The sequence below is a fragment of the Zosterops lateralis genome (assembly GCF_965231275.1).
Source record: "Zosterops lateralis genome assembly, chromosome: 8".
NCBI lineage: Eukaryota > Metazoa > Chordata > Aves > Passeriformes > Zosteropidae > Zosterops > Zosterops lateralis.
The window spans coordinates 465,967-491,243 of NC_139768.1; the positions used below are offsets into that span (position 1 = coordinate 465,967).

The 25,277-nt window shown below is 44.1% G+C and overlaps 1 protein-coding gene and 1 long non-coding RNA gene across 3 annotated transcripts in view; one reads left to right on the forward strand and one right to left on the reverse strand.

Moving 5' to 3' along the window:
• Positions 1-25,277, forward strand: part of LOC310912211 — a 67,141-nt gene continuing 41,864 nt past the window's right edge. For both annotated transcript variants that reach the window (XR_014590629.1, XR_014590630.1), the window contains exons 1-2: positions 1-587; positions 723-818. This is a non-coding gene — a long non-coding RNA (uncharacterized lncRNA). The remainder of the gene's footprint in view (positions 588-722; positions 819-25,277) is intronic.
• LOC310911846 (protein NDNF-like) lies at positions 15,853-23,225 on the reverse strand. The gene is made up of 4 exons (XM_083865841.1): positions 23,062-23,225; positions 21,027-21,222; positions 19,100-19,224; positions 15,853-18,088 (listed from the first exon to the last, which is right to left on the reverse strand). Exons 2-4 carry the CDS (start codon positions 21,212-21,214, stop codon positions 16,737-16,739), a joined length of 1,665 nt encoding a protein of 554 aa, XP_083721967.1. The 5' UTR covers positions 21,215-21,222; positions 23,062-23,225; the 3' UTR covers positions 15,853-16,736.

Consider the following 25,277-nt stretch of genomic DNA (forward strand, 5'->3'; position numbering starts at 1 on the left):
ATTATTTCTTCTTTCTATCAGACTATGGTGCTTATGAATACTTTTATCAAGCACTGATTAATCTTTTAGAGTTACCTTCATTAAGCTAGACACTCCTAAATCTTTCAGCTCAATCTCAGAGGTCATATCTCTAGTTGGTCTGCAACAAACTCTTTCCACAGTAAGCCACATCCTTCTTGAAATACAAGCACAAAAGTGGAGGCCTGAGCAGTGCTGGACAGACCTGTGTGATTTTACCAGCTGCCTCACAACCTGTACTCCTGATTATTCATCTTTATGCAGTGCTTCTCCTGTCTGCATGGCATTGCTGACTTCTGTTGATGAACTGTAACCCCCAGGTCCTTTTCAGAAAATGCCATGGCCCAGCTAATTGTTCTTTGCTGTGTTTTGGTGTTGAGTACTGTTGCTCAGCATAGTCTCTTGGTCTGGTCCCAAATGTTTTTAATCCTAATTTTCTTAAAGATTGTGTTCCTGGTATTTTTGACATCTATTTGCACTAATGCTGTTCCTCTGCAGCTTCAGTTTTCACACCCCTCAGGAGCACATTTTCAGTTTTCTCACAGGATCACCAATGGAACACAGAACAGGTATGGGCCTGGGATAGAATTTCCATTTTGATACATCCTTCCATCCTGATGGTCACCACAGTCTTGTGTGGGGTTGCTTGTTACACACTTTTATGTTATTGACGACTTTTGTTGTATTTTATGCGAATGTTACAGGAAATAGGACTTAAACTCTGTGAAGTCCTGAGTTATGGCCTTGCTGCTGCTCCTGTCTGCAGAAATTCCTGTTTGTCACAGCAGCACATCAGCCTGGTAGGATTTATTCTTGTCATAGCCATACTCGCTGTGTATAACTCCTGTGGTTAGGTTCCCTATTCCAATTACCTGTTCCAATTACTTATTTTACTCCAGAACATTCCTGGGAGAAGTTGTTAAACTGACTAGTCAAGAGTTTATTGGTTCCTTTCCTGCCTTTTTTACAGTCACTTTATTTGACCTTTTTTCAGTGTTCTGGTACCTCACTCATCACCAAAGAGAGACATTAATGGTTGTGAGAATGAGCAGGGAAATAAATACAGCCTTGATGAACCTGACAGAAAGCCATTGGATCATTGGTTTAAAAGTCTGACTGATCACACACGAGGTGTTAACATTTGGTAACATTAAATGTGCTGTACAACCTTATATATAAACTGCTATTTATTAGAGACACCCAGTTTTAAACATCTTAATCCCTGGAAGATTTTTCAACAGATGGATTATGTGAACCTTGTCTTTTCTGAAATGTTGGGAGAATTAGAAACAAATGTACAAAGCTCAGAAGTCCAGGAATTTTCACTCTTGGAAATGGCACGGGCGTTTTCTGGCAAGAGCAAAACCTGCCTCTTCTGGCAAAGTCATAGTTCACATCCTAAATCTAATTAGAAAACATCATAAAAAGAGATTTAAATATTACCAATCAGAAAAAGAAAATTTATATTGCCTAATTTTTAAGGAGAGTAATTAATGAATAGAAGCCTGAATTAGAATTGAATATGGAACTCTAAAGAACCAAAAAGAATAAGAGCAATAATCTGCACTGGCAATCTCCTTGCCATGCCAGGTAACATCCTACATTGCTGTCAAAGGAACTGCACCACAAATCTATAAACAACGAAAAGTTGGTTTCTAACTTAAATCCTGAATTTGATAACAATGTTCTTTCCTTAATTAGGAACAAGAAAGGTTCTCTCTCTTCTTTAGAAGCCACTGGAAAAAAGCACTCCTGGATTGAGAAAAAATATTCCTGTTTTGAAACTTGCCTCTTTACACTGTAATCTTCACAGGCAATTTTTAGGTGTTTTATATTCTTTCTGTTGCACTCACATAAAGTGTCAAACAGGGAAAAGTGGTTTTATTGAAGGAGAGGGTATCTGAACTAAATTCTGATGTAAGTTTACAACTGGAGTTAATACTTTGATTTAAATTAAATATATACTGAAACCATTTTTCTCTGTCTTCCTAAACTAATGGAAATAAAATTACAGACAGGTAAAATTGTTTTCTGTATTCAGGTTCCAAATGGATCAACCTTCTTTATTAGGAATTTTCTGGTTATTTTTGTTTGCTATTACTGGTGTATGATGTAGTGTACATTCTTCTTAGCACCCTGTGTAGCTAAAATGCTGCATTTAACAATGATGCATTTCAAAAAAATCTATTCTTCTGTTTGTCTCAGCAGGTAAGATTTGCTCAATTACTATAATAGTCCCTCAACTAAGAAAAAAATCTCCTTTACACTGCAGAGGTTCCTTCAGTCACTCAAGGCTTTCATATTATATATAATGGCTGAAGCAATTAATGCACTTCTCCTTCAGTAGTAGAGGCTAATAGCTGCTGAGATTAGCCTTGGGGTATTTATCAGAAATTGAACAAAAAAATGGGATTTGAGAATTTCTTGTTTTGTTTTGTTTCTTTCATACAAGTTCAATACATGACTTCATTACTATAAAATTGTTTGCACTTGGAGAGTCACTGTTCTGTAAAAAGCACCTGGGTAGATTTAGCACTCAGAACATAGTTGCTTTTATTTCTCAGAATTACTCATCCTTGAATGCTGGGGTTCCCCTCTGCTGCAGTGCCAGGCTTTAATTGTCCTTTAAACACCCTCCCACAGCCTGCACCCATGGGTGCAGGAGCTCCATTTCAGCTTGGCCCAGAGCTCCCATTCCTGCTCTGAGCTGCCCTGGGTCTTGTCCCTGTGTTCTGTCCCTGCCTGGGCTGGATGTGGGTTCTGTGCTGTCCCTGGTTACTGCAGAGGTGCCCTGGGTGGGTCTTTCATGTGTTTGTTTTTCTTGTTTCTTTTGTGTGCATGTGTTTTCCTCTTCCCAAGCCTAGGAATACACAGAGGAGTATTGGAGCAATTAGAATGCATTAGTGGACTTTATATGATGAGGTGGAAAGGCTTTTTTCTGGTTATTCTGTTTAAGCAGAGGCATGAAAGGATAGTGTGGTATGGCCATGTTTCTAAAGGCTTGGGAAACAAGTGTTATCTGCAAGGGTTTTATCAGAATAGTCAGAGAACATTGGGCCCAGACCCCCCACAACTGGGACCTTGTCTGGCTTTGAAGAAGTTATGATGACAGCTGAACTTGAATAATTTGCATTCGGCATAGGCAACAATGTAATTATTTCAATTAAACTGATAAATCTGCTGTAAGAGAAATGGTTCTTGCACGCAGCACAATTAAAAGCAGGAGTAGAAGAGGAGCATTGGCAGCTCCAACTGTCCTGAAGACTGCAGCCAAACCAGCAAAGATTTAAGGAAATGACTCACAGTACTCACAAGAAAGAAAACTATCATAGTAATGGCAAGGAAAGTTAGGTTAATATAACCAAACTGTTCAAGTCAGGTTTACTAGCCCGCAGAGGAGAGACAGGAAGCACTGAAATGACTGAATAACATTCCTAAAACGAGTCTGTTACAGTGTTTTGCCAGGTTAGTGACTGTAAGTGTCCAAGAACTCCAGTGGACATGCAGGAATATGTTTTGCTCTTGGATGTTTTCACACAGACATGTTGGAGTAAATGACTTTGCCCATGAAACAGAAATCCCAGTGTAGTACATGCTCTTTGGTAATACCATGAAGCATGAGTTTCAGTTTGCCTGATAAATACCTGAGTCTCAAAATGCTACTATGCTAATTTTTAGAGAGTTGCTGTCAAAAAAAAAAAAAAAATACTGTGCTTTGTTTATTTTTGGGGAAATGTTTATACTGCTCTTAAAAAAAAAAGGATTTCTCTAAATCCTCTAAATGCATTTATTAGCAAGACTAATCATGTAGGAATGCTCTCTATCTTACTGCATGAATAAGCTGCGAGGAATAAAGAAAAGACTGAGGTTCCAGAAGATTCTATGACATTTTAGAATCATCTGAAAGCTTTATGCTGTGATACAGTATTTATTTCCAAAGTTAAGCACTTACTTTAATGGTGCTTTTCTGGAATAATTGGTGTTGCCTTCAGCACACTGTCCAGTGGGCCAGGGCTGCCTGACTGAGAGCATTTCTTTTGCTAAAAAAGCACTCAACTATGACAGGGTGGAGATAGTGGGCACAGGATAGCACACAGTCCTGAGGGGATTTTATTCACAGCATGATCACCCTAAGGGTGGCCAGCTTCTGCAGCAGTTATACAGGGAAGAGTCTTACCTTTTCCTTTGGTTTAATCTTTCTGCAAAGCTGGGAACAACACTGGGGTTAAAGTAAATTTGCTTTTTTCGGGCATTGTTTGGAGAAGTAGCTGGCTGGGACTGCCAGTCACAGGTCCCTGTAGGTGTGAGGTATAAAGATGTCCATACAGGAGGTATGAAGTGCAAATGGATTGTTGTGTGCACAGCCTGCCCATGTCCTGTGTGAGTGCCCTGCTGTTTCAGCTGGGGCAGCCACCAGAGCAGTCTCAGGTGTGCAGGTATGGCTCTTCTATAGCAGCCTGAGAGGCTTGGAGGGCCTCAAGGTGTGTGGCTGCTGCACTCTGCCACAAATGCCAAAGTGTGGAGCAATATTGTACTTCTCTGGGAGCACATTGCACTTCTCTATGTGGTTATAATACATGGCTCTGCATGGATGAAATGCAAAATCATCCAACAGCTTTCCTTTTTGGTGCTAGTATGTGCACTTTCAGTGAGATGAATAACTAACTTGACTTGGTTAACCCTAGGGGAAGGCCTTTTAATTATTAACTGAAATAGTTGTGGGAGTTTTGCACATTTTGCTCTAAGAATGCTTTGCATTTTATGCTGAAATGGGCTGAGTGTGTCTTATCTGACTCTGTTGGGATATTTAAAATAAATCTTTTGAATCCAGTACAAAAGCTGTGAGACCATTGAGCTACATCGATCCAAACAGGTGCAGCAGGGATTTCAGCTGACAGGAGCAGTGCCCTTCCATGCAGCCATCATGCCTCAGGAGGAGCTGCTGGAGTTAGGGAAGAGCATTGTGGATTTTGCAGGGAGATGAGGGCTCTCAGTCATGGGGTGTAACTGAGAATTGCAGTCCCAGGGGTTCTGTATAAGTGCTGTGCTCCAAATGATCCTCCCTTAACTTACCTGTACCTTTCCTGAACCCATTTTCTGTAACAAACTGCACAGTGGCCAAGGGCACACAGGACTTGAGGTGAGAGAAGACTAAAGGTGAAGATGATCATTGTATATTGAAAAAAAAATCAAAAAATACTGTACAGCAGACAGTCCTCCCCCAGGGGATGAACAACTACTGCAGTGGTGCTGAGCACTGGTGTAGAGGACAGACTTGTTGAAGCCCCTTGCAGAGTGCAGTGGTCAAGGGACCCTGCAGTGTCCTGTCCCTTGGGAGGTGAGGGAGAGCAGGGTTCAGATACCTTGGGGTAGGCAGCCTGTGCTACCACAGCATCAATACTTGGCTAACACCACAAAACCATGAGCACAGCTGGTCTGGAGTAGCTCAAGCTGACTGGCTGTGCATGCACACCTTGATATTCAGACAGCTGGATCCTTGTGGACAGTGTGTGGGGTGATAAAGAAAGGCATTGGTCACTGTGGTGCCTAAGCCTGGCTTCATCTGTACAAACAAAATCACCAAAATAGGCCTAATTGACTGAATTCATGTGCCTGCCCAATTCTGGCTGTGAGGGAGTGGTATTTCCACCTATGGCATGTAAAACAATGCACTTCAGGAGGAAAGCATGGTCCCCAACAATGTGGCATGAGGAGGAGATAAAAATTAGTACTTGGCTGTTATACACAAGCCTGAAAGAGACAAAGCTTGGCAAGTGGAACATAACATGCAGTGGGGAATAGTGTTTTGGAAGGTGGTTTGTTGCCTGTTGGGCGCTTTAATTGGAGGCACAAGCTTTTGAACACTTTCCCCTCAGTTTAGTAGTAAGAAGTTGTATAAAGATGCTTAGGAAAACCTGTTGGCTGCTGGTATTTATTCTGGTTTTGAGGCAGCATTGCCAGTTAGATGCTGTCACCATCCTGGTGAAAACTCATCTTTTTCTGTTCTGGAGCTGATAAAATAATAGCTAATCATTGAAAAGCTTCCATGTGCCCACACCAGGTTAAGCTTCACAGGCAGCATTCCTGGGTTGTAGAAATGAGCTGCCCTGGCACTGTGATTCCTGAGCTATGAGAGAATGTTTTCTTTGGTTTACAGGTGGGTTAATATTGGAAATGCCTATGAACAGTGCCAGGTATTATTTGCTGTGATAAGGAACAACAGTTTAGTTTTAATCTTGTGTTTGGGAGAAATACATCAGTCATGTACACTCAGATAGTGTGGACAGAGCAAATTTCAGAATGGCTTTTTGGGATCTTTCTACTGTAGTTATAGGAATTTAGGCAGGCCCAAAATGTGGTTTTTCAGCTCTTGCTTTCTTTCATATGATGTGTTAATTAGATCAGGGTTGTGTGGTTTTTGTTTTTTTTTTTTAAATGCCTATTTTTACACTTATACCTCAGGTACTACTCTTAAAGGCAGTATAATAAAGGAAGGATTAGTTAAATTGGTGATTTTTTCAGTTTCATGAAAGTGTAACATGAGCCATTAGGAAAAGATTGCATTTCTAGACTCTTAAACATCTTTTGCCCATGCAGTTATTCTAATGTTTAGTCTGTTCTAAGTATTTGGGGATCCTTTTCCATAGATTTTGCTTACTATTGTTGTAATGGACCAGTATCTCTCTCAGGATCAACTTGTCTGGCTGGAATTCCTGAGGAAGAGGAGGTGGTTCTCAGGCTCTGTAGGGCTTTTTACTCTCCCTTCACCAGTATCATGATTTCTTTCAGGTTTTTTGCTCAGCCAGTGGCCTGGTGGGGATTCTCCAGCAGCCTCTACTCAGGCTTTACTCACCCTACAGCAAGCCAGAGGTCCGTAGTGTAGTGAATGAAATCTGCTCTGGATTGAGCAACTCAGCCTGAGAGGACCCAGGTCTGGGGAGTGCCTGTGGGGCTGTGGCTGACCAGGAGAGATCCCAGCCATTGGCCTGTCTGTGGATAATTGTCTGACCAGGAGAGATCCCAGCCATTGGCCTGTCTGTGGATAATTGGCATTTTGTGTATTTGTTACCACCCACATCATAAACCTTGAACAGTCACAGTTGCTGGAAGCTAAATGATAAAAGTCCCGAGCAGTGACTTTCAACAGGCTGAATTGAAACATAAACGCAGCATGAAATGACCTGTGGACCTTCACCTTCTTGCAAGATGTGTGGTTAAAACAAAAATTAACCCAGAAACATTCTGAACTTAGTGAAGGATATGCTGTTGTTGACCTGGATTGACACACTGACCCAGTACAGTGGGAATAATCCCTGACAGTTTATATGGCTCTGAGGATGATGTAATAAATTTTAGTATGAATATGAAATATTGTTTAGTGTACAAATGGGTTCCTCATGTTTTTCCCTTGGAGGTTTTATGAGTTCTGGTCCATTGTTGTGAATGCATCATTGCATTTCCATCTTGCTGTCACGTAGAATGGCTGGAGATTCTATGGCTCAGGCATGGTATGGAAACACACTGTGCCCAGAGGTTTGGGGCTAAGGATTCCTGGGAGTAAGAACATGCCTCTGGACTCAGTTGCTTAGTCAGATGTATCAGAAATATGCAAAACCTACCAGTGTTCTGGTGTTTATCCAGCTGGATGAGGATGTTGTCTTCAAAAGCAATCTGCAATTAATAATAATAAAAAAAAATTGTCAACTATTTGGTATATTGTTTTGTTATGTAAGAAAGATGTATTTCTTTTCCTCTCTGACAAATGAAATAAGCTGTTGCCGGAGTTTTCTGTAGTGCTGGAAAGTAAATGTACCTCTAATAGTTTATGGTGGCTCAAAATCTGTGTTGGTAAAATGCCTAAAAATTCCTGCTTCCTGTTGAAAGTACATTCAGCACACTGGGACACATTTGTCTGGATGTGATCTGCGGGTCTACATTTTTTATTTACACTAAATTTGCAGTGATTCCTGTTATTTCAAACCACATACGCCCACACAGCTTTGGTTACTTGGAATCTGTCTTTGACTGGAATATATCAGGAGTAATTGGGTTGGTATGCCATCTTTTGTTGATAATTGGAAACTCTTGGATCTGACACAAGAAGTTAACAAATTCCCTGTACTTAGCCATATGCTTTAGAAGTTCTTGCAACAGCAATTTTCAGGTCATTTGTCTGGCTAGAACTTGAGAAGAAACATATGGCTACTGCTTATGTCCTGCCTTATTATTCTTAAGAGTATTATTTCATAAACAGAAAAGAGCTCATTAGCTGGTAAATTATTCATAGACCTTGCTGGAATTGTACCAGATATGCACTGGGACTCTTGAAAGGGTCTTTTTTAACAGCCCACATTTGGAATTGTCTGGGCAGAAGTGTATTTTTCTTTCCAGTAAGACAAATAAAACCCTACAAAGCTGTTCATCTCAGTTAAATCCAACTGTATGTATGGCACTTTCATGTCAAATACTTCTCGTGTGTGATTAAAAACCACTCGCTAATAAATCATGGCTGTAGCTGCAGCTTGCGCTCTGATGAGCTGTGCATCACCTGTAGTAAGTAATTAAAGAGCTCATATGAACAGCAAAGAGGACTGTATTTAATTACATAATTACATCTGCCTAAAACTATCCCACTTCCAACGAGCCTTCCTGGTGATGTTCAAATATTCTGGTGCCACCTATTGGTAAAATTGTCCCGGTACTGGAGTGAGAACAAACGACGTGTGCCCACCACATTTATTGCTGCACTTGGGCCCGTGGGGATCGGGGCCGTGGCCTGAATAATTTGTGTGTAACAAAAAAAGGCTCCTGACCCTAATTGCTTCCAGTCAAAACATTTCACTGCTGAAGGAAAAAGTACAGTAAACCCTTTAGTGCTTCCTTTAACTGTTCTAACTGAACAGTTTTTTAAAAGGTTTGGACACAAGCCTGAACCAAAACCAACTAGAACTTAACTTCTGACAGGAACCCATAATTTCCTAAAAGCCAAATGCTGTTTGCCCTTATTCTGCTGGGAACACAACATTCAAATTTGTACAGCTTTTTTTTTTTTTTTTTTTTTTTTTTTCCCTTTCCCTTCTGTATTCCTGCCACAATGCTGCAATTTCCAGGAAATGGATAGATGCCTCTCTGGCTGTGGGAAGTGCAGGAAGGGTCAATGTGAACAGATTTTCCCCCTTTCCATGGCCCTGGCTGTGGTGGGTGACTGATGGCAGTGGGACACCCCACAGGGCAGGCAGGGTGCACAGAGCCAGGCTCCTCACCTGCCCAAAGGAACATCCAACACACCTGGATCTGCCTCCTTCCTGTCTGCAGGCTCTAGATACATTTCTAGCTTCCCTTTTAAGATTTGGCCTTCCCATTATGTTTTTAGTCCTATTTGCCTCTCTTTAATCTGCCCTGGCAGTGGGAAGTGAGCATTGCTTACAGTTCTACCTTTGGATGTCCCTGGGGCCTTGCTGGACAGTTTACATTCTTTCCTTGGAGTGGGCGGGGAGCTCTTCTCTTAGGGGAAGATAAAGTAACTTCCTGCTCTAAATAAAGTCAAAATCCATGTGAATTCTTGGCTCAGTTGGCTTGAGCCTAGTGTTGATGGTGCCAAGGCTGTGTGTTCACTCTCTGTACGGGCCAATTGCTTCAGGGTTGGGCTTGAGGATCCTTGTGAGTCCCTCCCAACTCAGAATACTCTGTGATAATTTATCTCATGTCAGTGGGGGAAGCGACTGCAGTGGGGCAATAAGAGATGTGATTCTGTGATTCTTGTAAGGAGCTGGTGGGAGGGACAGCGTAGCCAAAAGATGTTGCAAAAGAACTACTTAAATGAACTTTCGCAATCCTCTGGAAAGGAATGTTCGGTATGTTTTGGCTGATCAATTCTGCTATCACACATTTTCTGAATACCTGCTCTAGATGGAATTAATAGAGTTGAGGCAAATAAACAGCAATACCCTAGAGACCAGGAACAGTTTTATCCAAATAGCTGAAATATTAGGTTTGCTGCCAATTTCTGAGAATCAAAAGGCTATTGAATAATGTAATTGTCAGTTATTCTGGTCAGAACTGTCTGTGCCCAAAACAATGTGAGCTGCAGATTTCTACTCTAATGTCCTTTCTAGCACCAGACTTACAGTTCTGAATCACCTTTCAAGTCCATTGTTGAGGCCCTTCTTCAAGAACAACCACTCCTGTAAGCAAAAACCATTTGTGTGAGTGGGAATTCTGATATCACTTTTGGAGGAGTTTCATTTCAAAATGAATTCTGCTGCTTTGCTATAGAATAGTTTTTTTGGAGTTAGAATTGACTGCTCCTTTGTGGAAATTCTCTTTTGGGAGGAATAAAATAAAATAAAACACCTTTCTGCTTTCTTCTGGGTATTCTAGAAAATAATGTTATTGGGTATTAGTACATGTGAATAACGTGGATAAAACAGTCACTATAAAAATGGCTTTTTTTTCCCCTAAGCATGACTAGGGAGGAAAATATTGTGTGCTGAATTGTTTGCAGATGTCACTGTTGTGGTTTCATTGAGTTACAGGCAGATTTGAAAAGATTTTGTCCCAATAGGAGATAATATGTGCAAAGCACTGCTGATGGTCTGGCCAATTTGTGGGTTCTCAGTCTGAGCTGAGAAACTGGCACTCTGTTTTTGGAAATCTGGCTTTGAGGACTGTACCGTGTTACAAAACCAGAGGGTTTGGCCCACATTTAAACTAACTGCCTGAATAGAAGTATTTTTTTTAAGCCAACCCAATAATAAAATTGTGTTTCCTTCCTTGAGTTGTAGATAAAGAAAAGAATCCTTTTCTGTGGGTGGATGGCTCTTGTCCTCAAAGGCACTTGTCACTGACTGCAGTGCTCAATATTGGCTCCCTCTTTGGCTGGGATTCTTCTAGAGGAAAAAAGGCCAAAGAATTCAAGTTAAGACTTTCCACCATGTTCAGAAAACATCTTGATCTTTCCTGTTTGCCATTGTAAGCAATTTGTTCTTGATTTCATGATCCCTCATGGTCTGCCGCTCATAAGCCCCAGTCAGTCATGAGTAACTGTCAACTCCAAGTGCTTAAAACCATCAACCTGGCCCCAAGTCATGACACTGAGATAGTTGTTATAAGCCAAGTAGCTCATGCTTAGGATCACTTTCTGTGTGTCAGGAATTGAGAAGGGAAAGAAGGAATTAACTCCCTAATTGTGGGTGTTCAGTGGGAGAAGCCTCAGGAGATGAACCCTTGTCAGCATTGCAGGCAACAGCAACAGTTCTGCTCTAACCCTCTGATTGTGTTTGCAGCCTTGGGTGACACAGATCATGCCCCAAGCTCAGAGTGGAGCTGCATTAAATCTCTTTAAAACCATCACCTGCCTCCACAGACAGTGTGGGACCCAGCACTGGCAATTCCTACCTTTAAAACTGAAGTTTTTCTTAAAACTGCTATCACCTCAGCTCTGCTGGGTGTACAAAATTGGTACATCCAACTTTGGGTGTTGCTGGGCTGATTTTGAAATGTATGTCCCAGAGGGAAATGAAAAGTAGGGCAACTAGATTTTAGCTCTTTGTTTGCTTTGAGGCTCTGTTTTGGTTTTGTGGTGTTTTTCATGCAGCAGATATGTCAGATGTGAGATCCAGGCCTAACAGCACATTACCTTGACAGTGGACTGTGTGTGGTTGTTTCCAGGGGCCTCTGGAGGAGACCCAGGTTATTTCCTCAGGATCACAGTCGTGGGGCAGAGAACACACTGAGTTCTCCTGTGAGTCACAGGCTAAAGGAGGACTGGGGGCTTAGTGGGTTTATATGCTGGCAGGGAACTCTGGAGACAGAAATTAATCAGTAGTGAAGCTCAATCAAATATAATCTTCTTGCTGCTGGAAGGAGAATGAAAAAAAAATCGCTGGTATCAGTTACCACCATGGTGCTGGTGCCTGGAAAATGCTGTGGGAAGGGCCAGGACTGATGCCAGGACATCCCACTGGCAGCCCTTATCAAGGCTCCTGCAGAGCCCCTCTGAAAACCAATGTCATTCCAGAGAAATCTGTCCAGGCAAATAAGCTTCCTGTCTGTAGTAAGCAACTTATACAAATGGGAGCTGGATGCAAAGTGTGGATGTAGGTTTGGCCCTTTGCTTCCTCAGAAGCTTCTAACAAATTCAAATTTTTACCTCAGTACTTTCAGATCCTTCATGGCTTTCTGCTTTCATTCTGGCCCCTGGAGGTCTCCCTTCCTACTGAAGGAAATTCTGCTTTCAGAGCAAATTACCACGGGAGTCTGACACAATCTTTTTGAATTTGAGTTTCTGGGCCACTTTCTGAAAGCCCCTCTTGTGTCACTGGTACCAACATCTGCACAGAGCAACAGCATCCCTGGTCCCCTCTGCTCTCAGCCCTGTCCTTGTTCACAGGCTTTCATAAACTTGAGGTGGAGAAGTAGAATTCCAGAGAACTTTCCTCAATGCAAAAGCAGCACAGGTCAGGGTCTGCAGGTTTTTGGGGATGGCCCCTGTAAGCAGATCCCTAGTTTCTCATAGAGGCTATGAGGTCAGTGACCAAACTCCCCAAAAAACAAGGTCCTGACAAACTGCAGTCTGTTTCCTGTGTCCCAGAGTATATTTGGGACATCCAGCTGCAGAGGGAGGTGAGCCAGGGAAGTGATATTCCAGAGAATCTCCCTCAGCACAAGGGCACTACAGGTGGAGAGATGGGGTGCCTGGGGTAGGGACTGGCTGAGTAGATTGTGCCTCAAATGATGCTCCCCACCTGAATATCATGAGATCTGTGACTGTTCTCTGCACTGCAGTATTTCTGTTCTATGAGAGCTTTACCCCATTAGTGATTGATGGAACATCTTAGAGGCAGTGGGAGCACTGGTGTTTTGATTCTTTTAGCAAGTGCCAGTCTCTTTACTAACCTTGTCTTGTTAGGGTTTTACACTCCTTATTTTAACAAAAACCCCTCAAGCTTGGGAAACTTAAAAGACCAAAAGAAAATAAAACGTGAGCTCTTTGGATTTTTCTTCTATCTGTTCCTCCTAATAATCTTATCAGAAAGACACTTGACTTGCTGAGTTTGCTGAAATACTCGTGCCTGATAAGCCTTATCGAGCAGGCTCCGTGCTGAGGGTGCCCTCTCGTGTTTGCAGGTTCCCTGCGCTGCCTGGGATGATGCCCTGGCACCGGGGGATGCTGCAGCAGCTCCTGCCTGGCAGCCCGGGGTGCCCCGGGCTCATCCTCGGGTTAAATTGCCTGTCTGGCCACAGGAAGGGATTGCAGCACTGTGACACACTCGTTGTTTGCCTTTTCTAGTAAATCGGGCTGCTTTTTGCAGCGCTGTTGTTTAATATTTCTTGACAGACTCGTCCAGGGGATCGCTGCTGTGCAAGAGAAGCTCACTGACCTGTCTGCTCCTCATCCTGCATGGGCAGAACAGGTAACACTGATAAGCAGCCACACATCCCTTGTTCAGCCTCTTCCCCCAAAGCCACCATTTATTTTGTTTGGCCTGGGTTGGTTGTTTTGCTGAATGACTAATCAGCCGCCAAGTCACCCATTTTTCTCTAAATGCCAGAGAGCTTCAGCTGCTCTCACAGCACCTGAGAGCCTTTGGCATTTTGGGGTCACTGGTCTCCACTTGCTGTCAGTGCTAATATTGTTTGGGTTTCAATATTAGATTTTATGCCTTGTGCAAAGCTGCATGTGGCCAGGATGTTTAACTGCAGTGCCTGTGGCTCATAAATTCTTTACCCACAAAACCCAACAGGAAGTAGTTGGGTTAGTAAGGAAGCTACTAAGGAAGCCCAGAATGGGGGTGTTGTGTATACACGTAAACCAACACTTCAGCTCTCTGTCTTTCAAACCAAATAACGAGCCAGGACTGGTCAAATGGGAAGGAGGGGAAAAGGAAATGTCAAAGAGGTTTGAAAGAAAAGGATTTGAGTACTGGAGATGGGGAACTGAGCACATAAGCACCTGCCTGTGTAGGGATGGGAGGAGCACCAAGGGTGTCCTGCAGCACCTCTGGTTTGCTGTGGATAAACCTTTGGAGCTTTCAGGAGAGCAGTCAGCCCTGAGAGCTGGGAGAACACCTCAGGAGCATGCATGAGTGAATTAACACAGGTTTGAGCCTGCTGCACACAGGCACAATCACAGTGGAAGGATCAGTGGAGAGGAATATTCCCTGCTGCTCCTGGGCTCAATTACAGAGCATGGCTGGCTGCACACATGAGCAAAGTGGGCTGCTACCTGCAGGGCAGGTACCTGCTCTGCTTCTGTCAGAGCTGATGGGGTTTGACAGAACAGCATGTTCCCCTCTCCAGCTGAGCTCCCTCCTGAGTGCAGGGCCCTTGGCTGATGGAGGGGCTGGTGTGTGTGTGGGGAAAGCTCCTCCTGTGAGTGAGGGACTGACATCAGCCCTGCCAGCAGCCTCAGTGCTCCCTGACTGTCCTGCTTGGCTTCCAGCCTGGGCTGCAGCACCAGGGAGTTGTTCCTCTTCTCCCACTGGGCTCTGCCTCAGCCAGTCCTGCCTGGGGCAGTGGCCAGGGAGAGGAGTCAAGGGCAGCTGGTGAATCTGGGAAGAGGAGAACCTCCTGGCCCTTTTCAGAGTCCCTCTGGAACAGCTGCTGTCCTCCAAACCTGAGCTCCTTCCTTACAGGTTCAGAGCTGTCTGTCAGCCTGGTGCCACACCAAGCCTTTGCTTCTGTGCCACTTTGACTGCACAGCTCTCTGCCCTCCTTCAGGCTCTCCCTCTATCCTTCCTCACACCTCTTGACTACAGCCCTAAACCAGGATATTACTGAGAAGCCCAAGGCCAGTTCTGTTGTTAAAAATCCTGCTTTAGTAGGAACATTGGTACTGGTCAAGGTGCCAGTGCATTTTCTTCCAAGGGACTTTTCTGTGGCATTTCTGGATAGTGGGCAAAAGCAAGGGTTAATGCTCTGACAGACTGAGGGCAGGGGATTAAGAATATATTCTATCTGCAGTTAGACAGATCTTCCTTTATTGTTATTGTTGTTACAGTCAGTTGTAGGGCAACTAAGGGAAATTCATCCACAATACAAACGCCTGACATTGAGAATGAAGGCAGAAACCACTGGGATTTCCAAGTGGAGATGACCTCTGTTGCTCTCTGAGCTCAGCCTATTTTTGGCAGGAGGCAGCTGAAGCGAGGGCCTGCCTTGGAATGAGGGCAGAGCAGCTGCCAGGAGCTGTAAGCAGCCAAAAGTGCTCTGGAGTGTGGGCAGGAGGCTGCAGAGCACGGGGCTCCTGCCCTGCCCTGCACAGTCCTCAGCAGTGCCTGCAGCAGTGCAGAGCCCAGCCAAGGCCAGACACTGCAGCTGAGCCCTCCTGTGGGGCTGGGCACTCACAGTGTGCCCTGCACAGCCTTTGGGGCAGGGAACACAACCCTCAGCCTGTGCCTGAGTCCATCCCTACCACGGGCCTCCAAACACACTTGGATCTAATAATGGTAATAATTGCTCAGAGTCAACTGCGACTGTGATGACCCTAAACTGCAAGAGAATGACTCAAATACACAGTAATGAGTTTAATCATTATTGTATGTGTTTAGTGTAGTTGTGGAGGGAAAATAATCACTACAGGCAAGATTTCTTGGGAAACCTCTGGGTTAGTGAAGCTATTGTGTCTGTTTATATGTAAATTCCAGGCCTGCCAAGAGCCTACATGCAAAATACTTTCTACTGATAATTGAAGATGAACCTAAGGGAGAGTATGAAGACTTAATTTTCTTTTTTACACTGTCTCATGTCATATATGGAAGGTAATCAAGGAAACAAGACAACCAAAAGGTGTTTGTCAGAATTTTTACTACAAATATGTTCCCTCCATGATATTTAGTAGGAAAACCACATCTAAATTTTCTCAAAGCAATGCATTCATTGAGATAGGCTGGCTAAAGGATGCAAAGAATGAATATATTACAGTCAGGAGTCACAGTCATAGACATGGGCTCGATATCAGAGGCTATATATGGATGATAAATCTTTCCATGGCAAGAGTCCTCAGTTGCTGCTTTCCTCTGTGGGCAGTAGCACAGCAGTGTGTTTGTACACTCCCCAGAAAAGCTGGATCCACAGCCAGTTCCTGGCCTGAATTTTGTCAGTTTCTAAGCAAGCACAGTTTCTCTGTGGGAATGAAACCAAGCAAGCATGCAGGTAATAGGGGAAGATGTAGTTCAGACTGCTTTACTCAACGTGTGGAGTTATACATCAGTTCCACTGCTCTTTCAATTTCTTTTGTCTCCTTTCTTGCTCAAGCAGTGAGGAATCTGTTTCTCAAGAGCAGTCTGACTTGTGGGGCTCTCAGTTCCTTGTTAGCTGCATGAGTTAGAGAAAGTGGAAAACTCTCTGGGACTTGAACAATGATGTGCCTCTTGTGAGGCATTTCCCCATCACTTCTGTGCTGGATTTCAGAAGCATTTGAGGTAACCAAGCTATTTCTCGTGGGTTCTCTCAGGCTATTTTATTTCCATGTTGTATGAGTTTGTTTCACAACTCTGTTTTTAATGTTTGAATGAGACAGGGAAAGAAAATAAGCACCCCACCTTACACAGGAGAAAATATGTGTAATCATCTAAGATGTGTTTTGCTGTGCAGTCTTATGGCTTTAAATTTTTCATTTGTCAGCGTAGTTCAAACTGCAGGGGCTTTGACTTGGGTTGGTGTGGATTGTGATAACAACCTTCATTCACTCACTACAAAACCTTCTGCCAAAACCTTCAACATTTTTTCCTGGTCTTCACAACCTTGCTGTGATATCTGACAGGGATGCCAGATGGCCCAAAGAGGTAAACATCAAACAGGTAGAGTGCCCCTGCCTCCAGCCCTTTGATGGTCTCAGTGGTGACAGCTCGCTGGGGGTTCAGGTCATAGAAGTACTTGCACAGCACCTTCTCTGATTTGTGCCGGGACTCAGGCCCAGAGCACCTGTCTGCACTCTGCAGCTCCCTCCAGATCTGGTCCTCTTCAATCCTTTTCCTGTACACACAGTACTTGCTCTCCTCTTGTGTCCCCAGCCAGGCAATGGTCACAGACCTGCACGTTCTCAGTTTACTGAAAGATTTGATTTTTAAGCTCTCCGGAAGAAGTGGGAATAAGGGCTTGTGGAAATGGGGGGATGCTTGTACCTTCACAGAAGAGTTAGATTCCTCTGTGGACCTCAGCTGCACCAGATAAGTGTCCAGCAGCTTTCCCTTCAGGGAGAAATACCTCACCCCAGAGAGATTTTCTGATGCCACCGTTTTGCCATTTCTCATTATGTGAACCTGTATTTGGCCCCGACACAGCTGGAAGGTGAAGTGGATTTTCTTGTGCCTCGCCTGGTACTGCAGACTGTAGAACTTCTCCTTTTTCCCATCCAGGACCACATGAACCACTTTGCCATCCTTCAGCTCTGCCACCTTGGGCTCAGGCTCTTCCAGGGTCCTGGCGAACGTCCCGGTGTAGGCGGCGCTGGCGTTTGTGAGGAGATTGACAATAAAGACATCAAAGTAATACTGAGTGCTGGGGCTGAGGTTGGGCACTGTGTAAGTGTTCTTGGTGCCCATGCACACCTGCCTGACCTCCCCACTGCTCACTTTGTTGATGATGCTCAGCTCGCTGTTGGACAGTATCATCACCTGCTGCGGCTCCAGCAGGTACGGAGAGAGGGACAGGGCTAACGTGGGTGGCAGCTTCATCCCAGAGGCCCTGATGGCTGTCTCAGCAGCACACAGGCTCTTGTAGTTGTGCTTTTCATTGACCAGGAGGCAGTACTGGGTGCTGTCCCTGTGCTGCAGCACGGAGGGGCTGTGTTTCCAGGCCAGGGTCACCGTGGTGTGGCCGATGCCGATGACGTCTATCCGTGGGTCCGTTGGGAGCTCGGGGTAGAGGTGCCCAGACGTGGTGTCTGTGGTCAGGTACACAGTGATGTGTGTGTCTCTCTCCGTGGACAGGAACTCCAGCAGGTAAAGGGCCGAATGGGAGGACATTCCCATGTAAGTCTCTACAGAATTCCCCTTGTAGCTGAAGATAGTGGACACCATGCTGGAAGCCTTGTGAGATTTGGAGACCTCTTGTGTGTCATGGTCACCTGCAGGCAAAAAAAGCTGACTGGTAACTTCTGCTTTGAAAGAGGTGAAATAAAGCATAAAAGAGGTGAAATAAAGCATATCGTACAAGTTGTACTGTTAGAGAACGTTGTATTTGCTTCTTGAAAGCAGCAATTATAACTAAAAATATGTTCTAGTAAAAGTATGTCGCTACTGACAATTTATTAAAATAAAATTTGAGAAGCTTTTATTTTAGCAGTGCAGCTGTAGAATTATGTTTTTGAAAATACTATAATTATGAAGCCACAACGTGCAAAAGCTTGGCTTGTATCATGCCTGATGCCCCTACAATTTTCTTTCTCTATTTGCTGTCTCTAAGGGTACTTTACTTTAAGGAGACTCATTATTTCTATGTTAGGTTTTTTCCTTTGGATTAGTTTTAGGTCATTGTCTCATGAAGAGGGAAAACTTCTGAATTGAAAGGAGTATAATTTGAACTCCTCAGTCAGGTGTATCTGCTTGACAGGTAAGAACTTGTTAATGACAGCTTTTAGATTTTTAGTTTGAAAAATTAGTTCAAAAAATCATGCAAGGGAAGGGAATTGCCTTTTAGGGCAAAGGCTGTATAGTACACACTGTCATGGTGGACATGGCAAGAATAAATGGCTTAATCTTCTCTGCTTCATTTGGGGAGCAAATAGTTGTCTCAAGTGACCTAAAGCACAGAAAAATAACTGAGGCAGCAGAGGGAAGTTCAGGCTAGTACCAAAAATTTATGAAGTTGGTCTGTTTGTGCAGCCTGGCAGACCTGTAGCTGTTTCCAAATACTAACCTTAGCTGTAAATGTTTTCATATCTAATCTCTGATTTATTTGTGTTGAGGGTAAGATCTGATGGGTTTCCATGTTTCACCCATGGAGACGGGTCAGCCCGTGGCCATTTAAAGGAGGGAACCACAAAATGTTAATGTTTGTGGAAAATTTCCTATGACACATTCATCTCTGGGTACCTTATGCTTTCTTTGCCTCTATTTAGGCAGCCTGAAGGCCTTACCTGGTGTTGCTCTTGCTGGTGGAGACTTGTAGACAAGAATGTTCCATTCAATGGGAACATCACAGGGAGTCACTGTTATCGAGAAAGGGGCAAGGACCCTGCCCTCTTCCAAAACAAAGTAGTACCTGTAAATGGGAATAGAAATAGAGGGAATGGATCAGGGAGTTCAAGTTTGCCCCAAACTCCTACCAGTTATCAGCCATTCTGATGTGGGTCACTTTGCTCTGGGTAGAAATGACTGTTCTCTGAGGTGCATCCACACAAAGGGGTGAGGAGTGTCTGCAGTCTTCAGCTGTGGGAAGAAAACAGGCTGTGGGGTATTTTTTTATTTTTTTTTTTAATTCCCATGTATTTGCTGAAAGATTTATTCACTTAAGGCAGTATTTTTCCTCTCTGAGTTTTTTTTCCCTGCACTTTAGGTGAACACTGTATCTCATCCTTAGCTGGTTATTTTGGATGATGGATGTGATTTAGGTGACTGCTGTCTCCATGTTGCCAGTTCTACCTTGGTTGCCTTTGTGTCAGAGGCTGCAGTGCATGAGCACCACAAAGTGACACGAGTCTCTTTGGTCAGGTTTTCATTCCTGCCTTGAAAAAGCTCAACCTCTTGTCTTGCTCTGGTTTATTTCTGTTGTTTTTATACAGACTGTGTAATGTTTGGATTTGGGTGCCTCACTTAAATGAAGGCAATTGGCAATCCAAGGGGTTTTTTTTTGTTGTTCACCAGTGAGACAAGCCTAGCCATTATGGACGGACCCTGTCAGCCTGGTGGCTACTAGGCCAGAGTGAAGCTTCACTGGAATCAGTTCCACATTCTCAAGTCTTTTACTCTCAGCCAAAACCTGTCATTCATTGTTTGTCTTCCTGCTTGGATGACTGGGGTTCAAAAGCACCTTCCTGATCATGCTAAGCTACTTCCTCATTGCAGTCTTAATTTTATGCTGCAAGAGCATAGAAAATTTCCCTTTTCTTTGAGGTTTCAGTCCCCCTTGTCCTTTAACTAGGAGAGCTCCTAGTTCTATTCTTTAGAGCATGACCACATTATATAACTTGTGCCTGATTGCAGTTTTCCTGTGCAATGCACATGAAGGCTGAGCAATCTGGCTCACCCTCTGCTCCATGACCACTTGGGTGTATGTCAAAATCTGTGTGTGCTAGTCTCTGTCCAAAGTGCATCTCCTCTTCCTAAACAAGCACATTGATCTTTGCTACCCAGATGAAGCACCAGTTGTAATATCTACATCACCTACATATCCAGGTATAACAGAAAACTCTGCAGATATTTTGGGAAGGTGAAGAATGTGGAATTTCCATATGCTGGCACCTGTATTAAAGGTCTGTGCCCTTTTCACTTTCATACTTTCTGAAACTGGATGTGGCAGACAAAGGAGCTGTAAGTTATAATCAACTGTGGAATTTCCACATACAAAGCACTTTTGATATTAACAAGTTGTGCCATTTGGCAAAAAAACCCACTTTTATTGTGCAGGATAGTGGCAGAAGTTTTCCTGATAAGATGCCTGTGCAGATATTCTATTGATTTTTGGGGGGAGTTACTCTGGCAGGTGAAGTGTTTGTGTTTCCCCAGGAATGCAGGATGGCTGCTGGGGCTGCAGACCTGAGGCTGGGCTGTTGTGACACAGCTGTTTGCTGCTGGAGCCCACCAGCTGTGTCAGCTCTGCTGCTGCTCTGACAAACACCACAGACAGCTGCTGAAACCTGGGCAGGAATCTCAACTTCATCTCAGGGCTTTGTTCCAGGTTCGGGGCAGTGTAATGGCACTTGAGGAGTGGGGCATTTTCCTGGCATTTCAGGTGCACTGCAGAGCCCTGCAGGTACACAGGGACTCTGGGCTTGTCCTGGCAGTGTGCAGCTACCAGTGACACGGGGAAGTGTCTGAGAATAGGAGTGGCTGGTTTGCTCTCACCTTTTGGGTATGTCCTTCAGCAGGTGAATTGTAGTTTCCTTCCCATCTGCAAGGACCAGGGAGTGGTAGAAGTTGAAGAGGTCAGCCTTGAAGCTCTGTTGGGAGCTGGTGGTGGATGCTTTTATAGAGTGGCACAAACAAGTGGCCGTGAGAAGGTGGAGAGGAAGGTAAAGCCAGAACCAGGACATCTTCAGTGCTGCAAAGTGAGATGACAACAGTGAATAGAAGTCTTTGATTAGACAAAAAGAAAATGTAGTCAATGCAGCACAAGTGGAGCATGAGTTATTAAAAAAAAAATTACAGCTGTCAGAATGAGTGGAAAATCACATTTAAAATATTTTTTTTCTAGTTTATGATGTTCACTTACTAAATTTCAAGCCTGAGCTATTTGTAATGGAGCTGTCCCTTTAAAACTCACAGGAAGTCACTATGCCCCAAATCCTGCTTCTGGTGGTCTAACAGGGGTCACTGAATTTTTATTTTGTCCACTGGGACTGTAGGTATGCGTGGATAAGAGGATCCTGTAACTTATCCAGAGCTGTGTAAGATACTGTTTGGTCAAAGATGGAGAATCTTGGATAAGAATCCCTGAGCTGGTACTTGATTTTAAGCTCTGTGTATCTCATTTGGAAGAAGGCTTCATCACTCTAGGGCAGTAATCTTATTCTTAGATTTTTGTATTGCTTATCATTCTCATACCTGCATCACCTCCAGCCTGTCCCAGCATTTGCTGCTCACTGGAACTGTAACAACTGTATTGTGTTCCCTCTGGCAAGAGATTTTTAAAAAATTGCTTACGTCCCTATTTTCAACAGGCCTTATTATCAGCTTGGAATCTAAGAAAGAAAAGCACAAAAGCTGTGCCCAGCAAATACTGACATTATTCAAACTGCTGTGTGCGTTTCCCAGAGCTACACAGAGGAGGAGACTCCAGGTGGGACAGGAAATTTGACAGTGCACTATGTGCAGTTACTGATTGTGACTTACAACTCCTTTGTCTGCCACATCCAGTTTCAGAAAGGATGGAAGTGGAAAGGGCACAGACCTTTAATACAGGTGCCAGCTGTAGCTCAGGGATCTGGAAAGCAGAGGGAGCTCTGTGTGCAAGATCCCTTTTTTGAGGAAAAAGTAGCTTATTGCATCTTACAGGCAGCAAGGAGTAAAGATCCTGGTTAAATCTGATTATTGGCTGCTGACGGGAGAAAACATACAAGACAAAGGCTCAATTCTTTGTAGCTTATATTTCATTCTGAGATCAGCTCTTTCCCCATAGTGCCTGTAAAACTGTGGGGGATTTTAGGTGGTCAAATCTCCAGTTCAGCACACCCGCTGTCCATTGCAGTGTAAGGGACTTTATAAAACGACCCCTTCCTTTTTAAATCTATTTCAAACACACATTTAGTATAGCATTGAATACAGCTGTAGGTTTTTATGTACAAAATCTGGGATTCCCATTGTCAAGCACATCTTTAGCATCAGTGAGATGATTATGGAAATTACTGATACCAGCTCACCTGAATGTCCCTCTCAACACTCAGATAAAGTTGGTTTATTCTCTGCCTGCTTGTGCTATTTTAGCACCTGGTTGAATTCAGGCTTAAACAACCATCTGAACAAGTTGAAAGAGTAGTTAAGATTTTCATATCAATTCCACTTTAATGCTGCTATAACAGAGCTTTTCCTTATGACTGAGTCACTTTGCTATTCCTGCAGTCTAATTATAGCTTACAGATTTAAAATAGAACCCCAAATATTTTGCTTTACCTTTGACAGTGGAATCTGAGTTGCTCTTTGCTTCGGAGAGGATTTAAAAAAAGTCTTTCTGCTGCCTTAATGACAGCATCTTGCAAACCACACTGACCCCACAGCAGCTCAGCTCTTCTTGTCCAGGAAAACAAACAAACCGAGCCATCAGCAAACCTATAATCAGCTTATCCCAAAGAGAGCATCGTCCCAAAGGCTATTTCCACTCAGTTACACAAACAATATATTCTGACTGTTGGAAATAAGTTACACAAAAAATACTGTGCCTTACCTATTGTGCTCCTGGCTAGATGATCCTCACACCAGTCGCTTTCCTTGCCAAAAAGGCAGAAAAGAACATAGACTTTTCAGATCTCTGTAGGCAGATGAAAATCAAAACTGTGCAACCAGGACAGAACTGATTTTTCCATATGGCTCCTAAGCAGACAGAGCAACTAAAAGCCTTGTGGTCCTTCAAGAAAAGTAAAAAAACCCCAAAAAACCCAACAATATTTTGTTGTTTTCTTCAGCTGGGTGTTTTCACGTTGTTTTATATTTGCCTGGTCCTGCAGCCTCCCCGTGCTGCTCCTGCAGCTCTGGCATTGCTCTGGAGCTCCAGGGCTGTGCTGAGCCTGGACCGCACAGGGAGGAGGAGGAGGAGGGGGTCAGAGGGAGACAGGAGCTGTTAACCCTTGTCAGCCCTCAATCCCGGCCAGCCAGGGGTGCAGCTCTCCTCCAGAAACCCCTTTGTGTCAGAGCCCGGTGCATCCCCAGGAGAGTGTGAGCTCCCTGCCCCAGGCGCTGCAGGTTCTCCAGGTAACTCCAGGTGCACTGAGCTCCTGCTGTGCTGCTCTGTGGGCCCAGCAACTGCAGGGAAGGCAAAAAGGCTGCCAAGAAGAGAATGATCTGCGTTTTTAAAGCAGACTGGAGTTAGCAATCCTTTGAAGGCTGTCGGGAATCTACTGAATAGAGCTGAGCCGTTTTCTTGGCTTAGAGAGGCTGAGAGAGAGAGAAACTCCACAAGTGTCTGGGCTGGGGGAGCCCTGGTTCCTGGGGGAAAGCAGAGTGCCTGAGCAGGGAGGCAGCAAAAGGGTGCATGGAAATGGCTCACAGCAAGGCAGGCACTTGCTGTTGGGGCTACAAAGCACTTGTAGCAGAGCCACGGCTTTTTCCAGGCCACTCCTGCTGAGTGAGAGCCGTGTACAGCCAGGGTTCACACACTGCTGGTGCCCCCTGGCCTGGGCTGGCAGGACAGATGCCCTGGCCCTGGGGGATCCCTGCTCAGAAAGACAAGCCCCAGGGAGCTGCAGCAGTTCCAGGCAGGCACTGTGCAGGGGGAAAAGGCAGAATATTGTAGGGAGGCTCTATTTGAGATAAAGTCTCGTCCAGTGTTTGGAGAGTGACCTGCAGTAACCCTTTATTTTTGTCTCCCTGGAGTCAGAGTTAGATTGTTTGAGCCTTCCCAAGACTAAAACTTTGCTGAGAAGGGGGGCAGATAAGGGAGAAGTAGACAGAAGTTTCAATAGATTTTGCATAGCAGATCTTTCTGAAAATATAAATTTCCTCATCTACCAATGGAAGAGAAATGTTACAGTGCAGATGGTTGCAGGAATAATTAAAGGGCTCATGAATTGTTTGCTGAGAAGTTTTGCTGAGCAGCTGGGCTTTTATAAAGGGCCAGCATGGGGGAGCCTTGATAGAGGCACAGTGTGATCAGGGTACTGGCCTGTGGAGCTGTGAGGGGACACTGCTGGATCTATTCTAGAGAACTGCCAGGGTGAATGGAAAACAGGGTCTGGCAGACAAACCATCACCCTGCTGTGAAATCCAAGGCTGTGTAACACACCTGGGAACTAATGCAAATGTGAGCACCTATAGCCTGTGTGAAACTCTTTCCTTAATGGAAGAGAAACAGGTGTTGGTGCAAAATCCAGTGAGGTCCCAGAGCAGGCCTGGAAGAGGGAAATGTAGGTCAGGTGAGGTGCATCAAAAAAGTGCCCTGAAAACAGGACATGAAATTTATTTTCACAGAAAAAAATATTGATCACAATATAAGTGCAGGGACTACAGTCTGGTTTTTACTGGGAATTTGGAGAGACTCATGGGTGGAAGTCAGCAGGAGAACTGTAGACCAGCCACCAGTAAGGATGTTTCTGGGCAAGTCTCAGAAGCAGAAGTCACTCATGTCTGGTAAAATCCCTAAATCTGGACAGAATGGACAAGTTTGTTGTAGAAGGGATGGACTCTGTCTTGTCCTTTCCAAACCTCCCCACTGCCATCAAAACAAACCTTTACCCTCAGAAAAATTCAGCTTCCAGCAAAGGCAATGGGAGGCCTTCCTTTGGCCAGAATTTCAGAGTTGGAAGCCAAACGCTTGAAGGAACCCTCTGTCTCCCACTGAATAAAACATGAGCAAGGATGTCAGGTGGAAAAGGCTGGTGATGGTTTAAGTATGGAAATAATCCAGTTCCTCTCTGGACAGTTTCTCACGTACTTCCATGTGTGTCT